Genomic DNA, 19,047 nt, shown 5'->3' on the forward strand with positions numbered 1-19,047 from the left:
GGAGCAAGAAGCATTGGAAAAGTTCGTCGCGGAAAACATGAACAAAGGGTGGATAGAAGTCTCCAATTCACCCTGGGTCTCCAATATCTTCGGTGTTCCTAAGAAAGATCCTGCGACTGGTCAAATCCCGAAGCGGGCAGAATGGCTGCGATCCGGGAATAGTTCCATTCCGATTCGTTGGGTCATCGACTTCCGCTATGTCAACAGTCAGACGAAGATCCCGAAGATTCCATTACCGCTAATCGAGGAAATCTTTGACAAGATGGTCGGCTGCACAGTGTTTTCGGTTCTGGACCTGGCCCAAGGTTACCACCAGATGCGGGTCAAGCCGCGTCTTTCGGGTATGCCTGGGGTTTGGTCACGACTGATGCGCGTCCTGTTTGACAAGTTCGACTTCGTCGTGGTCTATTTGGACGATATCTGCGTCTTTTCCAAGATCAAAGAAGAGCATCTCAATGTTGTGGCCGACGCCATATCCCGTCCAAGTCAGCTCCCGGCGACTGATTCCGACGATGAAGTTACAGACAAGCCCGAGCCTTGGAAGTTACCAGCAGTTCATGATTGTTCGTCATTCTGTACGCATCAGGCTTCGAGGCTTCGACGTCACAGTGCCCACGCAGCAATGCTTCGCTTGCTTCCGTCCGACGACCGCTGTCTTCTTCTCGATGATCTGGACTTGCGGGGGGGGGAGAGTCGCCCTTTTGGGGTTCAGCAAGAAGTCAATGTTCACGTGGAACAAGTCCAGAACGTCGAGTACTCGACATCCAGCGTGAATTTAAGCGAAGATCAGAAGAAGAAGTTCCAAGCTGGATACAAGCGAGACCCCGCGTTCAAAGAAGCATGGAACCGACCGAGCAAATCTGCAGACTTCGTTAAATCGAATGGGCTCCTGTACAAGTGTTCGGATCATTCAGTCATGAGGCTGTGTGTCCCCAATAACGCTCAGCTGATCACGAACATCTTGCAAGAATTCCATGATGCACATACGGCAGCTCATCCTGGAATCCGTCGAACGCAGTTGAGGGTTGCTCAGTGGTACTTCTGGCCCACGTTGGAGAAGGACACGAAGGAATACGTGGCAAGCTGTGGGACGTGTGCTAGAGGGAAAGTAAGTACCGCACACAAGAAAGGCACTATGATGCCAATTCCAGTTCCGAGTGAGCGCTGGGAAGTAGTGACTATGGACTTCGTGACAGGGCTACCTGTTTCTAATGGCTTCGATGCAATCATGACAGTGGTGGACAAACTGTCCAAGCGACCCAAGTATATTCCGATACATACGACGGCAGATGCCCCGGAGGTTGCACGAATCTTCTTTGAAGGAGTCGTTCGTCATCACGGTCTGCCGAAGGTGATCATCAGTGATCGAGACCCCAAGTTCACATTGAAGTTTTGGAAGTCGCTCATGGATATCATGGGGGTCAAGTTGTCGCTCACCACGGCATATCGAGCCCAAGCGGATGGACAGACTGAGCGTCAGAACCTTGTCTTGGAAGATGCATTACGGTGCATGGTGTCCTATCATGGTCGAGACTGGGCTACGCATTTGGGAACAATCGAGTACGTACATGCGACGCTGGAGAGCTCCTCGACAACGCTCACGCCGTTCGAAGTGGACACAGGACGCAAGGTCAGGAACTTGGTATCCCAGATCACATCTGGTGAAGTTCGTGATGAAGATGTCCCGCTAGTTGATTTTGCGCAGAAGTTTGCTCAAGAACGCAAGAAGATCATTGAATTGGCGCGCAAGAATCTCCTGGCAGCTCAAGAACGTCAAAAGAAGTACTACGACAGGAAGCGCCGAGACGTGGAGTTCAAGGAAGGAGACCTTGTCCTGCTGGACACGCGTAACTTGCCACTCAAGCGCATCACGGCTAACACGGAGCTCAACCGTGAGAAGTTAGCGATGAGATACATCGGCCCATTCGAAATCGAGAAGATGATCAACTCCAACGTAGCACGGCTCAAGTTACCAAGCCACATGAGTCGCCTTCAGCCGAGTTTCAATGTGGCGTTCCTCAAACATGACGTTCCGAACCCTCAACGCTTCGCGTCACGACCTTTGCCTAAGTCTGCACCAGTACTCCTCGACGATGACACCGACGAAGAACTACATTTCCCAGAAGCTTTGCTCCAGTAGAAACAGCGCAACACCAAACGGCTTTGGCTGGTCAAGTGGCACGGACTTCCCGATTCTGAAAACACTTGGGAGTACGAGGTCAAGCTCAAACGTGTATCGCATTGGCGTGACCTTCTTCACAAGTTCCGTCAACAGCGCCAACGCGATTAAAAGTCCGGGGGGATGTCATGATGCAGCATGTCTGCTGCTGGCACCCACGCAAGCGGGTACGCCAGCAACAGACATGCTCAAGGAAGACGTACCTGGTGGCTAGGAAGGCAGGCGTCGCAGCGCCGCCTCCTCCTCCGCCACAAGTAGCTTGCGCGCAGCGTCGCTTGAAGGCTGGCGCCAGGCTTGCGCAAGACTGCCTGGCGCCCGGAATCCAGAACTCTACCTGCACAAGTATACAAACATGCATATATAGGATTACGAAAACAGAAAACACTTGCATTTAGTATAGATTAGCTCAGCTTCTAGAACGACACTAAGGAGAAAGCAAGAGGAAGACCTAGAGCCCGTAGCTAGCCCGAAGACTTAAAGCCATCAGTCTCACTTTGCATTTTACCCAAAAGCAAGCAAGCAACCACAACAACTCCACGCACTTTCGCTACGGCAGGCCCCACCGCATCGGAGCCTGACATAGGCAGACCTTAATTCCAATGCTTAGGGCGCTCTTCCCTACGCCATTATCTCCAGTTATGAAATTTAGGTGCGGGTTCATCTGCAGGTGCAGGTCGCGGCAGCACAGGAAGTTCTGGAGGTGCACCTCTGCGATCGTGCCAGCCATCCGGTCCAATCTGCTGCTGCTGAGTTTGCTGGCGTGAATTAGACGTTGGTTCTTCCCAGCAAATATGGAAATGAGAGATGTGGAAGCTTTCGGTGCGTGCTGAATGCCGCCAAATGAGGAATTCTAAGATTTTTGACCACGCAACTTTCAACTTGAAGCCGTTGGTAGTTGGCACGGGGAGTCGTTCGACATGCGGTACACTCACCAGGGGGTTAGCCACTCCAAGAAATTTGTGGTTCCAACCACGGGTGCGTCTACCAACCGCATCACCTGAATCTAGGAGGTTAAGATTAAGGCTCGAAAGAGAAGCGAGTGCGGGATGTAGAAGACCAAAGGGGTCAGCTATCAAGATGAATGCCTTTGGCGCACCTCGTACTTTGAACAGTACAAGAAGAGCAAGACTAGCGAGTACTTTCACGACCTGTTGGTCGCTAATAAGCGTCACTATCAGTTGTATAATGAGCACATTGTATTAGTATACATGGAGGTTTTTTGTATCCGGTTATATATGGTGTGGCTCCTTTACTTCGTGACTTCAAATGGAAGAGGCGCCAATTGTTGACCCTGTAAGAACTACATCATGGAAGAGGCGCCAATTGTTGACCCTGTAAGAACATCTACATCAGCCACTTGTCTTTCAAAGCGATGGAATTATAAAACAAGAAATGCACTAAAACTGTAAAGTGCTGCTTTCCAAAACTTTAGGAAACTAAAGTGAAACAGCCTGAAACAAAAGCAAATATCTAAAAACACTCAAATAAGCCGCCACGTACTGAAAAATTTAAGAATCATTCTTGAATAATGCACTAGATTAGTGCAATTGGATTTTGATTTGTCATTTACTTGGATGTTGTTGTGATTTTTGCGTCGATCGACCTCTGTTTTGTTGTGTCCGCTGCAGCGACACCTTTTTGTAGCGCCAAAGGATTCCTACCCCGCGAGAGCTGATGCCGATACAACGCGGCGGTGGACCGGGCTCGAAATCAGCCGAGACCTTTGCCAATTCGAATAGGATTCTTTTCCATACGAAACACTTTATACAAGTTACTGCGTAGTGGACTAACTTTCTGAGCAGTCTTTTTTGGCGAGAAACTGTACCAACGGGGCGACGCCCCCTCTCTAAACGTGCGCGATGGTGTCCTTCCCGCTGCGCCGGGAGCTCAAGTTCGCGCTGATCGTGGCCGCGCAGCTGCTGCTCTTCGGCCTCTTTCTGCTCTACGCGCCAGCGCATGACGGCGGCCTGCTGAGTAGCCGCGTGCCGCCGCCCAACGCGCTGCGCCGCTGCATCTCCAGCGCGCACCGCGACCTGCGCTACGTGAGACCGGGCGTGTGCGTCACGTCGGAGCAGCGGCTGCGCGCGCTGGAGGACCTCGTGTACGCGCTCAAGGTGATGCTGGAGAACGCCAAGGTGGCGTACTGGATCGACAGCGGCACCTTATTAGGGGTCTACAGGGCTCGACAGCTCGTTCCGTGGGACTACAACGCCGATATGGGGGTCACCATGCCCGGACTCGAGTACCTCCGCACCATCAACAAGGAGGAGCTTGAGGTGCCCGAGGGCTACGAGCTTACCGTGTTCAATAGCTCACTGTACGAGGCGGGAGACACGTCGACGGCGGTGCCTGCGAGGTTCGTGGACACGAAATTCGGCTTCTACGCGAACATTTTCGCGTTTAAGGAGTTCGAGGGGCTCTTCAAGGACGACGTGAGGCCGGCGACTGCCCCGGAAGTGGAGGAGGACGTGGTGGGGAATGGCGTGGTGGTGGAGAAGCTGATGGGGCCCGAGCCGTCGGAGATTTGGCAGCGATGTATGCATTGCCCCGTGGTGGGGGAGGACGAGGACAGCGACGCCATGCGAGCGGAGAACGCGACGCTGGTGAAGCACTTCCGAGTGCCGAGGGATTGGATCTTCCCGCTGCGGATGTGCAAGCTCGAGCTGTTCGAAGTCGTGTGCCCCGCTCAGATGGCGCCGTACTTGATGTTCATCTTCGGGAACAGGTTCCTGACGCCGGAGCTGTGGGAGTGAGGCAAGCTTGTTGATGCGCGGAGATATTGACAGCAGTGGCGCGGATTAGTGTGGACAGATGGTAGGACTTTTGTTGACGTAGATACACCTATTTAATTGCCATGGAGATCATAGTGATCACAACAAGCAGCCCAACGTCAGTCCCAATGCAGCTTTCTTTGTGTTGTTGCCTGTAGAGTCGCCGCAGTGAGTAGTTTTCCATGCCTTGCCACACGGCGAAGCTGTCACCCTCGAGTAGTTGAGAGGTGTGTTCTTGCAATTGTGTCGCGATCCACTGGCTCGCGTTTAACTAGCTGGCCGAATACGAGGTGGCTTAACTCGCCGTTATATGTTCTTCTCGCTCGTCGATCGAAGCTACCTCCGACAAGAATGCAAAGCTAGCAACTTTGAGAATGAAATGCATCGTCCTCAGTTTCGTTTTACGTCGACACGGACTGCTCGGGCCCGAGCAAGCGCTTCAAGACGTCTTCAGGACGGGTGTCGTACTTCTCGAGTTACGCCATCAACGAATAGGTTTCGTCTTTCATGGTGCTGCAAACTCCAGAAGAGATTGAGAGTGGAATAACTAGCATCTGCGGTGCCTCAATACCACCGTGACCGCGACCGCTTGAGTCTACCTCAGCAACGGGGGCTTGGCGAAGTGCGTCAACATTATCTGTGGGCCCAGCTTCAAATTAAATACCAGTTGAATCTATTATCACACAATTTATTGTTGCTATAGGTGGTGGTTGACGCTGAGTCGAAAGTTAGTCATTGCTGCTTCATTCAGTTTGCAACTAGCGCAACCCAAGGATCATCATTTTCTACTTGATTGCCACTGTCCACAGCAATACCTACACCATTGATACGACAACGGAAGACAAGTCCGCGGCTAACGGGCTCCACGACGACAGGGAATCAGAAGAACTGCAAGGACACGACGCTCCGTCCACTGCTGATCACACTCATCTCAACTTGAGCTCAACTTAACCTATGAGGGTGTCCACATCATTCAAGAATACTTTAGCGCAGGTTGAAAGAAAAGAAAAACGACGTGGATTTCTCCTTCATTTCTTTGCAGTGCGTTACTCAGAGGTTAACTAGTTATTCTGCGAATTTGAAAACATAAATGCGGAGAGTTGAGGACCAAAGACTCAAGACCGCTGTATCCGAGCAAGTAGATCAGAAGTTGAGAGCTAGAGTCGGGTCTTCTTCGAGAATACCGTCTGAGCCAACACTGGTCCAGCTGCAGACATTCGACTTCCCTCGCTTGGTGATCGCATCGCTCGTCGTTTCCTTCGTCTTGAAGATGAAGGACGAAACCTGGCCGCTCAGCTGCTTGAAATCAGTAACCCCCGCGGCCTTGGAAAGCTGAGCTGTCCCTCTGTGTCCCGTGCAGTCGGCTTCACTATAGAAGATGAGCGTGTCCGAGCTAGAGGTCGGAAGCTTGTCCCACTTGGCCGACGCAGCCTTGTTGTCCAGAGAGTCGCAATCCAAGCTGTAGCATCGGCTGGCGTAATTGAACTTGATGGTGGCGAACGAGCTCTTGTATTTCGTGCCGGAGTAGAGCTTGAGGACTCCGTCGAAGTCTGTATCACTAGCTGCGAGTATGCAGCTGAGAAGCCTCAAGTAGATGCACAAATACCAAAGCGACGGCATTGCGAACTCGAGTGCGAATCGAGAAATGACAACGACAGGAGGACGCCAAACGCTATGTATTGTCAGGGGAAAAAAACTTCATGAAATATACAGCTATCAATCCACGAACAGCGTCTGTGATCTAGCCGACTAAAACGATATCAGGTTGGATTTAAAGGTGCTAGCTTCATTAGAACTCAATTCAAGTAGAAATTTACGCAATCCCTCACACCACTCGCTAATGCACCCACCACACACAAAAGGTGAAGCATTCCAGCCATCCACCTACGTCGGCTTGGCCACGACCATCGAGATCGAATCGTCTTGCGAGACCGAGCCACCCACAACGTCAGCCCCCGTCCAGCTGCAAACGTTGGAGAATCCGTTGTCGACGTCCGAGGGTTGCGACTTGATCATGAAGGCCGAGATGATGCCGTCCACCTTTTTGCCGCTGAAGTTCTTGATGCCGCCGGAGTTGGGCAGAGTGATGGACAGCTCCGCTCCGCCGCAGTCAAAGTCCTCGTAGAAGACGATGTACGCCTTCCCGTCGACTCCCGTAGTCGGGAGGTTGGCCCACTTGGCAGACTCGACCTTGTTGTCCAGCAGGCTGCAGTCCACGTTGTAGCACTGGTTGGGGAACCGGACATTGATCGTGAGCAGGCGGTTCTTGTGGTCGGTGGAGCTGTAGATCGCCACCGTGCCGTTGATCTTCGTGGCGGCCGAGCAGACGCTAAGCAGCGACAAGAAGCAACACAGGACGGCAACGAAGTTCACACGCAAAGCCATTGTCGAGTTTGACGCAAAAGGAGAAATGACAAGTGTATGATAAAGCTACAAGACTTGAGTACATGTATGACGCAAGGATCGATACTGTCATTTTGCATTACTCTGTGCTATCCAGGCGTATCATAAAACTAAAAAATAACTAGTACTTCGAAGTACAACTTTTTAGATAGAAGTTGCCTACATTATAGAAGCCTAAGAGCGAGCGTCAACGACTGTCGTTCTGTTCTTCGGCCACGTAGCCGCCGAGAGTTTCGGCGCCGGTCCAGCTGCAGACGTTGACAATTCCGTGCAGTCTTCTCCTGGACTCCGATCGCACCATGAAGGAGGAGATTCCGTCGGGGTACACGAACTCGCGGACGCCTCCGTTGTGAGGAAGCAGTGACGTCGTTTTGTTGCCTTGGCAGTTGACGTCGGCGTAGAAGGTGAGGTAGGCCTTGCCAGCCAAGCCTGTGATCGGGAGGCCGTCCCATTTTGCAGACTTGATGTTGTCGTCGATGTTGGTGCAGTTGACGTTGTAGCAGCGGTTGGGCATGTTGAAGTTGATGGTGAGCAGGTGGTGCTAGTAGTAGGTGCCCGAGTACATCAAGTTTACCGGCTATGTGAAACTCTACTCGGGAGTACATCAAGTTTACCGGGTATGTGAAACTCTACTCGGGCACCTACTACCAGCACCACCTGCTCACCATCAACTTCAACATGCCCAACCGCTGCTACAACGTCAACTGCATCAACATCGACGACAACATCTTGAGCGAGCCCAGCACATTCCTTCGCCCAGAGTGCCATAATGAAGAGAACGAGCTGCGTTGGGAGCGAAGGCATTGCGAGCAGTGAAATTGAGAAATGGTTTAGAGGAAGAAGAGATTCTCAACCATGAATCTGAGATAGACGTCAAACCAGGAGCAACAGCCCGATCGCAGGCTTACGCGCCAGTAAGCCAGAAGTCCTGAATTTTAGCGAGCTGGACGGCAAAGTCCGTGAGATTAAGTGTACGATGGAGGAGAGAAAGTCTGTAAAATCCACGATTAACAGGAATTCATCACCCATTTATTTAAGCCCATTCCACGGCACCTCACAGATTACAGAACTCTATACGAAGTCCACAAGCGAGCTGAAAAAACGACGCTCATACAACGCATATTCCCTCAGCAAAACTTAATTCATTTCCGTCCAGCTGGCCCAAGCTGAAGATGTCCCCGAGAACTCTTTCGACCTCGCCGAGAGCACTGGCTTAAGCTTGCAAGCGTCTGCAAATTGGTGCAGATCACCACCACTCTTGCTATCTTTAATGCAGTCGGGTGAGAACCCACGGACGACTTGTTTTTCATTAAGCAAAAATGAAATACAAAGTTCGTTTGAGAATCGTATGATCTATACCTGTATGTGTGGCGCTCTATTTGCCGATGCTTCATTAAAACACAGTGTCAGATATGGCGGCACCGTGCCGTTGAGCTTCGTGACGGCCTCGAAGCCATTGTCGAGTTTTACGCAAACGGAGAAATGGCGAGCGGGTAGTGAAGCTTTAACGACCGAGTGCGTATATGACGCGGGTCGATACCGCCATGTCGACTGGATTCTGTGATATCCACGCATATCATAAACTAAGAAAAAAAACTAGTTCGACTTTTTAGATAGAAGTTGCCTACATCATAGAAGTATTCTCCCGTCAACGACTGTCTTTCAGTTCTTTGACCACCAATCCCATAAAGTCGTCTTCTTGACTCCGAGCGCACCATAAAGGATGAGTATCTGAGGCAGACTGTCCGATTAATTAATAATTGACTTGATTCGTACGCTGCAAGCTTACGCGCGAGTAGTCCGCAAAATCCTTTAGAGAGAGCTGGGCAGCCGCAACATTCGTGAGATAAATTGTATGACGAAGAGCAAAGTTTGTGAAATCCATGACTAGGAGGACTTCATCGCCCATTTATTTAAGCCAATTCGAGTGTACCTCGACAGCTACAAAAATACAACTAACGTATATGAAGTTCACAAACAAATAAGCATGGACGACCGAGGAGAAGAACAGCCCCATTGATCTCACACTGGACAAAATGAACGACGACATGTCGTCCTCCGTGGTCTGGGTTGACAACAGCGAGGCCCTTCCAGGTAATTGCAGCTAAAAATGGTTGGAAGGGGTGCGTCGTAGTACGGATGATATCTGGAATGCAAGCTGGATCTCGTCGAGACTGCGGATTGCACCAGCAATAATTACGGAAGTTCTCCATGTGCATCAACCTGGTTGCTTTACCAAACTTGTCATTCACCAATCTTCCTCGCCGAGCACAAGCCCCGACCCCACCTTGCCACCACCTACCAACAATGGCCAAGTTCGTCCTCTTCGCTGCGTTCCTTGCCGTCATCGCCGCCGTCCAGCTGGCCCACGCGGACGACGTCCCCGAGGACTCCGCGCATTTCGAGCCCGCTGAGGGCAGTGGCTTCGTCAACATCACGCTGGAGGAGAGGTGCTGCCTGTAAGCCTCAAGTGGCCGGCGTCTGCGATTTCTATTGCGATGCAGACCGGCTTCAATGCCGTTGGGTTGAGATGAGAACCCACGGACGACCTTAGAAATGCAAAAGTTCGTTTCGAGACTATACTTGTGTACTAGCGTAACATGCGGCGATTTACAGTGTCAGAAATGGCGGCCTCGGTCCGTTCTCATCCGTCAACATTATATTCTCACTTTTTAACTTGCCGTGTTCGTGTGGCTGTCGAACCACTCAGAGCCTTCTCGCCCTCAATCGACCGCGATGCCAAGTCTTCACCGGAAGTTCGTCAAGGCATGGGAGCGAACGCAAGTGGAGCTCCACGGCAGCTACTTGACCGAATGCGTGGTCGAGCTCGCCAAGTACACTCGTGAGAAGAGCTGGGCTCACATCGTCATGGTGTTGTTCGTCACGCCACTACCATGCTTAACCATTACAGTGCTCAGTGACGTTCTGCCTCTTGATGAACTGTCCGAAGGCCTCAAGGTGTTCCAAGTGCGGCAGTTCTACAGCTACGTCGTCATGAGCTTCCTGTGCGCGCAGCAGTTCCGCACCAGCGTGAGGGCACTACCGTACCCGAACCGGAACGTGGTCAGAGACACTGGCATCGTTGCGGCTCTTATGTCTGCGGTTTTGTACGGGTTCGCGTCGTGGATCGGCTTCCCCACCCCCTTCTCCATCGTCATTGCGATGCCCGTCTGGGTCGTGATCATCACTGTGGCCATGGCGATCGAGTGGCTCCGACCTATCCAACAGAACCCGGGGACGGGGACGATGGTGTTCAACACCATCAAGGTCTGGCTGTGCGAGGTGCTGCTGGTCGTCACGTATCCGCCGTACTACTACGTGTTCACGACACTGCCCAAGACGGGGCAAATGTTCTTCGCCTCGTTATTGCCGGTGATCAAGTTGATCATGGGCAACATCTTCACTATGGTGCACTTAAGCGATGAGATGCCGGAGATGGTCGTGTTTAATTCCGAGGTCTTCAACGCGCTGTTCGTGTCGTACTGCATGCAGAACTCCCCGTCGTTTGGCACTACGCTGATGGTGACGACTGCGCTTTTGGTACAGCTGGCGATGTCAGTTCGAGATGGAAATGTTGCCATCAACCGGACGGAGCTCGTGGGGAGGCATCTCCTCGAACAGTTTAACGATCCCTGCGAGTTCGTTGCTAAGTCCAGTATTGGCGGACGCAAGCCGAGTGCATTGCAGCGCGCAGACTCCCTTTTACTTGATGGCGTGGTTCAAGACGGAGTGAAACGGATGAGCAGTATTCACGTGCGGTCTGCCAGTAATCTTCAGCTTTCAGTATCCAAGGACGGTGGCATCGTAGACCGAGACTTAAAGTTCGAGTCGCGCGGCACACTACAGTTGCAACCGATCGGAGCTCGCATCCAACCCGCACCAGAGGTCGTTAAATGGGGTCCTCCTGTGAAGGCAAAACGCGACTCCAGATCGATGTCCGCTGCTTCGCTTCAGTACGTGCTGGACGTGCGGAGACTCATGTATTTGACCGAGTTCCTCGTGCTCATCTACTACGTTGGCGTCTTCATCCCGCTCATCTTTTGTAAGTCTCCTCTGTATCGTTATTTTGTTCAGATTAATTCTCACACAACTCTTTGTGTAGCGGTCTACATGGGCGTTATGTATGCATTGCCGAACCGTAGATACTACGCGCAGCTCGCCGACTTGACTCCAGACGAGCTGTCGGAAGCTCTGAAGAACGTCATGTTCAACTGCGCTTTAAAGTTGGCGTATTTGGTGTTACTATGCGGCATTCTGCAGCATCGACTACGGTTCTTAGCTATTCGCCAACTCGCCTTTGTTCTCGAGAGGCAGTGGCCCGGTGTGCAGACCAAAATTTGCTTCTGGGTCTTCTACAACGTACAGGCCTCGCTGGAACACGGTACGTGAGGTGGTCATGCCATTCTGTTATTATTACCCTTCATCGTCTAATATACGGTCGACTTTAGGTTTCGACTGTACGTTCAAGTTCACGTGGTTGTACGAAGATTCCGTAGAAATGGCGAATAACTCAGCTACGTCGTAGGACTGGATGGCAGGCAGCGAATACGTCACCCATTTCTTCAAGCTGAGTAACGAGCACCTCGAATAACAAGCTGGATAGCTTCGATGCTCCTCGTGTTACCAGCTACAACGCATGCACATGCTCCAGCCGAACAACTTGATGTTGCCATTGATCAATCTTCCTCGCCGAGCACAAGCCCCGACAAACAGACTCTCGAACAACCTCCAACAATGGCCAAGTTCGCATTCTTCACCGCTCTTCTTCTCGCCATCGCCACCGTACAGCTAGCCTACGCGGAAGATGCTTCCTTAGACATCGCGCCGTTCGACTCCATTGAGGGCAGTGGCTTCCTGAACACGACCCTGGAGGAGAGATGCTGCCTCTGAGCATGCAGCCGGAAGTAGCCACCCACCCAAATCAAGTAAGGATTGGTGATTAATGAGTTTTGGGTCTTAACTCCCAAGAAACTTTTCTTTATATCATCCAGAAATCACAAACTTGAATCGTTTCCTTTTAGACGAAGTTGAGATAGCACTAGTTTGTCACCTCCACCTATTTCTATCTTCTGCCAAGTGAATGCCAAGGCTGAAGGAGAGGCTCATCAACGCATGGGAGCGCACCCAAGTGGAGATCCATGGCAGCTACTCGATCGATCGCGTTCTTCAACTGGCGAAATACACCCGTGAAACGAGCTGGGTGCACATCATTATGGTTTTAGTGGCCACTCCGCTGCCGTGCTTGACCATTACAGTGCTCAGTGACGTTTTTCCTCTGGATCATCCGTCCGAAGGCGCATCATTAAACAAAAGCTTCCAGGCGCGGGAAATCGACAGCTTCGTGGGTTTTAGCTTCCTATGCATGCAACAGTTCCGAACAAGCGTGCTCATCCTGCCGTACCCGAACAGGAGTGTAGTGAGGAATACGATCGTGGTGGCATTCCTCGCAGTCGCTGTCCTGTACGGCTTGTCCCTTTTGGTTGACTTTCCAGTTCCGTTCTCGCTTATTATTGCAACCCCACCGTGGGTTGCGTTTATCGCGCTCTTCTTGGCGATGGAATGGCTGAAGCTGATTCAAGAAAACCCCGGCGCGGGAAAGATGGTTGGTTAACACTATAAAAGTGCTGATGCGCGAAGTGCTGCTGATCGTCGTGTATCCGCCAAACTACTACGTGTTTACGACGCTATCGAGGATCGGCCAGACGCTCCTCGCCTCGTTATTGCCAGTGATCATGCTGATCATGCGCAACATCTTCACATTGACGGTCGTGCATCTAAGCGACGAGATGCCGGAGGTGGTCGTGTTCAACTCAGAGGTCTTGAACGCACTATTCGTCTCGTACTGTATGCAGAACTCGCCTTCCATCGGCACTACGTTCATGGTCACAGCCGCGTTACTGGCTCAACTGGCACTATCACTTGGAGATATCAATGAAGCCGTTCAGCGGACCGAACGTGTCGGGAGCCAAGTTAGGGAGGACCATAGTGACCCAGGAAATGTTATCATGAAAGTGAGAAGGGCTGGACGGAAGCTAAGTGTGCTGCAGTACGCAGACATACTACTCCGAAATTCAGGTGAACAAGAATGTGCCGCGCCAATGAGTCGGATTCAAGTAGTTATCTCAAACGAGAAACACCGCGGTCACTCGAATGGTACAGGACTTAGATTCGACTCGCGTGCTTCTCTGAAAAAGCTGGTATCGTTTGGAACTCCTCGTATCTATCTACCCAGCCCCCGGGTCACACCAATCTGAACCAAGACGCTACTCCCGATTCATGTCTGCTACCTCACGCAATTACGTACTTGAGGTACGACGACTCCTGTATCTAACAGAGTTTCTTGTTCTCATTTACTACGTGGGTGTCTTCATCCCGCTAATCTTCTGTAAGTATTTGTTTATTAACTACATTTTTTTAACTTACTGTATTTGCGTAAAGACATACCAACGTTTAAACTCTAATGCTTACATGGAAGGCAGCAATTTACATGGGCGCCATGTACAGACTGCCAAATCGAAGATACTACGCGCAACTCGCCGATCTCACAGAGGATGGACTCAACGACGCCTTGAACAGCATTTTAATCAACGGCTTGCTGAAGCTCGCATCATTGCTACTACGATACGTCGAACTTTAGGTTTCGACTATACTTTCAAGTTCGCTTGGCTGCATGGAGAATCCGTAGCAATGATGGCCAACAACTTCACTACCTCGTAGAAGGGGGTGATAGCAGCAGCTACGCCACACATTACTTCTGGATCTAGCCAAAGTACCTCGGCTTGCAAAATCTGGAATGGGCGCTAGATGCCGTCGATACCGCTGCTTGCCCCAGCTACGTACAACATTATCTGCTGAATTGACTTGAGTCAAGTCGCTTCGCGCTTTACAGCTATCAGTCTCCAACCTTCTTCGCCGACCACAAGTCCCAACAACACCCGACCAACTACCTGCAACCATGGCCAAGTTCGCCTTCTTCGCAGCCGTTCTTCTCGTTATCGCCACCCTTCAGCTGGCCCAGGCTGAAGAGGCCCCGCAGGACTTCGCGCCATTTGACCCAACTGAGGGAAGCGGCTTCGTGAACACGACGCTGGAGGAGAGGTGCTGCCTGTAAGCACGGTCACGGTGGCACTTTACAGGGTAAGTGCAAGCTCAAAAACCACATGATACGTAGTGTCTAAGACACCTTGTCTTCTCAATAAAACCTGGTTTGTTTCACCCTCATCTTTCATATTTTTTGATCCATCTAAAAGATTACTCGACGAATTTACCGCTCGCCTTGCCTCGCACAGAGATGACACTGAAGTGAGTGCAGTGTCGACTTCGTTTCGTCACCATTCAACAAGTATCTTCCGTCTTAGAGAAACAGTCACCCGGTGTGCAAGTCGATTTTGGGTTATCAATCATGCAACACCACGATTCTGCTTCTTTCAGCTTTGCCCCAATCATATAAGTTGGCTTCAGGGCAGGTTCGGACTGCTTGTTTAAGCTCGTCCGGCTGAGATTAAGGCGGTGAACAACTCGCCTAGTATTACCATCCAAAGCAGAAGCTGCTGTAGATTTCTTCTCCCCCATCGTGCTCATAGCTGGCATAATTCAACCCAACCAAGCTAATGATACTCACCGCCGTTTTCGAGCGGCTCGATCTCGGTAAAGGTAGAAATTTCGCGACCCCAAAGTCCAACAAGAGGCGATTCGGAAGCACCACTGGGCAGCGCTGAGAGTTGTCTAAGCCAATTTAAGATGCAGGTACTCACCGCGACCAACAAACTGGAAAACGTTCCCCGCTATTCATCTAACATCCGGTTGTTTTAAGATTTCGACTGAATGCACCTGGGGTGTATGAAGGTTCCATATCGATGTCAATTAGCCCCAAGAAGTGGGTGCCACAAGCCGCACGTACCTCTGCTCGCATGAACGAAGTCTGAAATGCACGCAGGTGGCTTCGATACTTCTGATTGTACTAGCAGGCTCACCGTAGATATGCGTATTATGCTGGTCACTCACACCAATCTCCCTCGTCGAAGCTAATCCCCACAGCAGCAACACCAATTACCTACAGCCATGGCCAAGTTCGCCTTCCTCGCAGCCATCCTGGTCGCCATCGCCACCATTCAGCTGGCCCATGCCGAAGAGGCCCCGCAGGACTTCGCGCCACTCGACCCTACTGAGGGAAGCGGCTTCGTGAACACGACGCTGGAGGAGAAGTGCTGCCTCTAAGACGAAAGTGGCGAGCGACTGCAATTTATATTGCGATGCAGATCACGGTCTTGCTGTCTTCAATGCTGTTGGGGTTGAAACCCCACGGACGACTTGTTCTTGCTTAAGTAAAGTTCAATACAAAGCGGTTTTCAAAAAATTTATGAGCTGCGTAATTTGTATTAATAGCAGTTTATCTAACTGTGTACTGTAGGCTTGTGAGGAAGGATAATTTTAATTGGAGAATGAAATGCTGCCTCGGTACTGAGGCGATTGGAGGACCAACTAACTCTCACTCTAGTCTGTCAACTTTACTTGTCACTTCTGGCACGCCCTTGTTCTGCGGAACATTGCACATTCAACGGCTAGAACTTCAGGTGTTGTTCGCTGTTAAGGAGGAATAAGGTAACGAATTCTATAAAACTACACCACCCCGAAGGCGCGTCAATGTACGAGGTCTCTCCACTTGGCGAACGTAGCGCGCTTGTTGAAGGAGATCAGTTGGCGCACTCTTGCGAATAATGCGGTGAGTGTACTTGCCACCGCTATCGTCGTGCTACAGTATCAGGGGTTGTAAAATGCCAAGGTGTCAGAGCTGTGACAAATTGGTTTGTAGCCAGTGCCTTCTACACAAGGAATAACCCGCACGAACACAGTGAGAAAAGTGAGATACTATCACCAACCGAGAGCAAATACTCAGGCAACTTCTTTCTGCGATCGTATCGCCTATTTGTTGTGTCCACGGGGTTCCCATGCCCGTGAGACTTCCAGTGCTGCCTAGGATAAAACGACTATTCTACGATTATCTTCGTTGTGAGTCTTAAGGCCATGGTTCCAAGCAATTTCGAACGCAATAAAAATCAAAATGAACTTCTCGGTACATACTCTACATTTTGCAGATCTAGAATATTCAAGCAAAATCTTAAGTGCAAGTCACTCGCTATCGAACATTTCACGAAGCTACTGGAAGATGGGAGTCAGCACTTGGGATCTATCATGAACTCGTGATCGTACTGGGTTGCACGATGTCTTGAGAGCTCAGGAAGGCGTAGCTCGTACTCCTGGAAAAATTCGTCACTCAGCACACGAGCAGTGTGCTTCGAGACCATCTCGTTGTCCAACTCGACGACCGAACTGAAGGATGAATATTATTCATCAACCCACGGGAGATATTGACGCGAGCCAAATGGTATTCGCCGGAACAACACAACCATTTTGGATTTGTTGCGCAGCGGTATCATTGCTCGAGGTACCGACTTAGACCTAGCGTGGAACTACGCGAAACGATCTTGCAGCTACCAGCAATTGTTGCTGCTAATCAGCTATTCGTTCACTTCAATGCTGTTGCGTTGAAAACTCGCCGAGGACTTGTCTTTCCTTACTGTTTCATGTGTGGTTTTGTTCTGATACGTATGTAGGGTTGCCTGAGTTGAAGATGTCTCGATCAGACTCAACAAATTATAGCGCTACTTTATGGATGGCAGGATACGAGGTAGTCTGTCCCCCTGATAGCATGAGCCAAACTACTGGAACCCAGATAGCTTCGCTACCCGTGATTGTACCAGCTGCACGCATATTCCATCCATGCATACCTGCCAATGCCACTCAGTGCCATTCCCAAATCCTTCTCGCCGAGCACAAGTCCCGACCCCACCCCACCATCAACTACCAACTGCAATGGCCAAGTTCGCCTTCTTCGCTGCCCTTCTTCTCGCCATCGCCACCGTCCAGCTGGCGCACGCGGAAGATGTCCCCGAGACCTTCGTCCCATTCGACGCTACCGAGGGGAGTGGCTTCGTAAACACGACTCTGGAGGAGCGCTGCTGCCTGTAATCAAGCGCATCAAAAGCCAGTGGTGGTTCAAGCGTACGAACCAGTACTACGCCGTCGTATGTAGCTGATGACTTTTTTTTCACTTGAAACAAACTGAAACACGAATTCCGTTCGACAGTCTAATGAACTAGAGTTCTTCCCTAGCTGTTAGCGTATTTTCTACTAGTTGGTAACTCCTTTGGAGTTGTTCCCAAGGTGATGTCCCCGCTGGGTACGATACATACTGCACTGATCCTGCTTGAGCGTCCTGTTCGTCGTTCGATCGGTCTTTATATCCTTCAGCAGCTTCCACGATAGGTGTCCATATCGCCCAGGCTGCTTCAATCTCGTCCACGTCCGCGAAGTGACCGGATCTACCTGCTGCTACGTCCCGGAGTAGCACGTCATACGCCGATAATTCATCGCCCAGATCCCACGAAGACGCCTTGACCGTCTGCAGATTGGGCTTGGTAGGCGTAATAACGCGATGGTCGTGGGTATCCGAGTATTCCCAGTTTTCTGGGAGATTAAGAGGAGATAGCACGTTGCTGACATCGCAAGACCATTCGATTCTATGGCTGTGGCGGGTGTCAGCATTATGGCCTTGCTGGATCGTAACGGTGAGCCTGCACGGTGCAGAGTTTCCAGCTGGGAAAGTTTCTTGTGTGAAGGTAATCACGACTGTCAGCACTCGTTTCTCAGTAGCCTTCGCCGCAGCAAGGCGAAACGTGGAGTTGCTCCATGTCTGCAATGAGCTTCTGAGCTCCACCATCGCGGCGGTCGGGGTGAAGTGGCCGCTTTCATCCAGACTTCGACCCATTTCGTCTTGGTAATGTGTTGCAAACTCATCGTATTGCCCCACCACGAGCGGTGGCTGTCGGTGAGACGTCTGGCCGGGGAGCTGTAGTGACTCAACAAACCTCAGCTGGGCCACATGCGAGCGTCTAGCAAACTCGCTCGAGGATGTAGATGCATCGTAAATCGCCGCATCGAAGGCGGGGGATACGGCAATGTTGAGTAGCAGTTGCAAATGATTTACCATGACGTCGCGTATTATGCCAGCGCTATAAGTTAAGAAAGAGAGAGAGAGAGAAGGTGTCAGTAAAGGGGCATCGTCGGTGGTGTAAAGCGTGGAAATACCTGTCAAAGTAGTGCACGCGATTCTGTAGTGTAGCCTTTTCAGTCATCTCGATCTGTTGCAACGTCATCTTAGTACGTTGCAATCGGCCCTAAAAAAAACTCCAGATGACACTTACATGGATGTCACGGATATGATCGCTGTTCCAGATTGGTCGAAGCGCAGCAGCATTAAGCTGAAAGTAGCTGCGAAGCCCGTGAACAACCAGTTTGCCAGCGTAATGGTCCATCACATACAACTCGTCGCTCTGCACCAGTGTAAAACTTAGTATCACCCCAAAACATTTCCCACTCTCCGAAACGTACCGTATAAAACGCCCGCAGGTGTGTGGCAAGCTGACGAGCTGACTGTAAATCTCGACCGAAAGGCTTCTCCACCACCACTCGCAGAAAACCAGAAGGCTCCTCCTCCGACGTCGCTGGCCGCAAGCAGCGATGAATGAGCTCGCAGCTCTGAACAACAAAAAGCTCTCACTATCAGCAGCCAGAACAAGCAAGCCTACGCCGTTCCAATTAACACGAACCTGTTGGAAGAACTGCGGGGGAATA

The 19,047-nt window shown here is 50.9% G+C and overlaps 6 protein-coding genes across 6 annotated transcripts; 2 read left to right on the plus strand and 4 right to left on the minus strand.

The window, feature by feature from the left end:
• Positions 1-4,038: 4,038 nt before the first annotated feature.
• PHYSODRAFT_528554 (hypothetical protein) lies at positions 4,039-4,932 on the plus strand (the record flags this gene model as incomplete). Its single annotated transcript, XM_009538598.1, has 2 exons — positions 4,039-4,731; positions 4,789-4,932. 2 exons carry the CDS (start codon positions 4,039-4,041, stop codon positions 4,930-4,932), a joined length of 837 nt encoding a protein of 278 aa, XP_009536893.1.
• A 1,161-nt stretch (positions 4,933-6,093) lies between these two features.
• On the minus strand, positions 6,094-6,570 carry PHYSODRAFT_306532 (hypothetical protein; the record flags this gene model as incomplete). The annotated part of the gene is made up of 1 exon (XM_009538599.1): positions 6,094-6,570. The coding sequence occupies one exon, from the start codon at positions 6,568-6,570 to the stop codon at positions 6,094-6,096; it is 477 nt and encodes a 158-aa protein (XP_009536894.1).
• A 273-nt stretch (positions 6,571-6,843) lies between these two features.
• Positions 6,844-7,335, minus strand: PHYSODRAFT_402222 (hypothetical protein; the record flags this gene model as incomplete). Its single annotated transcript, XM_009538600.1, has 1 exon — positions 6,844-7,335. A coding segment is annotated over one exon (492 nt), but the record flags the coding sequence as incomplete, so codon positions are not given.
• A 205-nt stretch (positions 7,336-7,540) lies between these two features.
• On the minus strand, positions 7,541-7,867 carry PHYSODRAFT_340435 (hypothetical protein; the record flags this gene model as incomplete). Its single annotated transcript, XM_009538601.1, has 1 exon — positions 7,541-7,867. The coding sequence occupies one exon, from the start codon at positions 7,865-7,867 to the stop codon at positions 7,541-7,543; it is 327 nt and encodes a 108-aa protein (XP_009536896.1).
• A 2,222-nt stretch (positions 7,868-10,089) lies between these two features.
• On the plus strand, positions 10,090-14,070 carry PHYSODRAFT_528574 (hypothetical protein; the record flags this gene model as incomplete). Its single annotated transcript, XM_009538602.1, has 3 exons — positions 10,090-11,395; positions 11,456-11,734; positions 13,991-14,070. The coding sequence occupies 3 exons, from the start codon at positions 10,090-10,092 to the stop codon at positions 14,068-14,070; spliced, it is 1,665 nt and encodes a 554-aa protein (XP_009536897.1).
• A 3,700-nt stretch (positions 14,071-17,770) lies between these two features.
• Positions 17,771-18,728, minus strand: PHYSODRAFT_390062 (hypothetical protein; the record flags this gene model as incomplete). Its single annotated transcript, XM_009538603.1, has 4 exons — positions 17,771-18,235; positions 18,368-18,425; positions 18,502-18,554; positions 18,618-18,728. Coding segments are annotated over 4 exons (687 nt in total), but the record flags the coding sequence as incomplete, so codon positions are not given.
• Between the last annotated feature and the right edge of the window lie 319 nt (positions 18,729-19,047).

This window comes from Phytophthora sojae, assembly GCF_000149755.1.
Source record: "Phytophthora sojae unplaced genomic scaffold PHYSOscaffold_12, whole genome shotgun sequence".
NCBI lineage: Eukaryota > Oomycota > Peronosporomycetes > Peronosporales > Peronosporaceae > Phytophthora > Phytophthora sojae.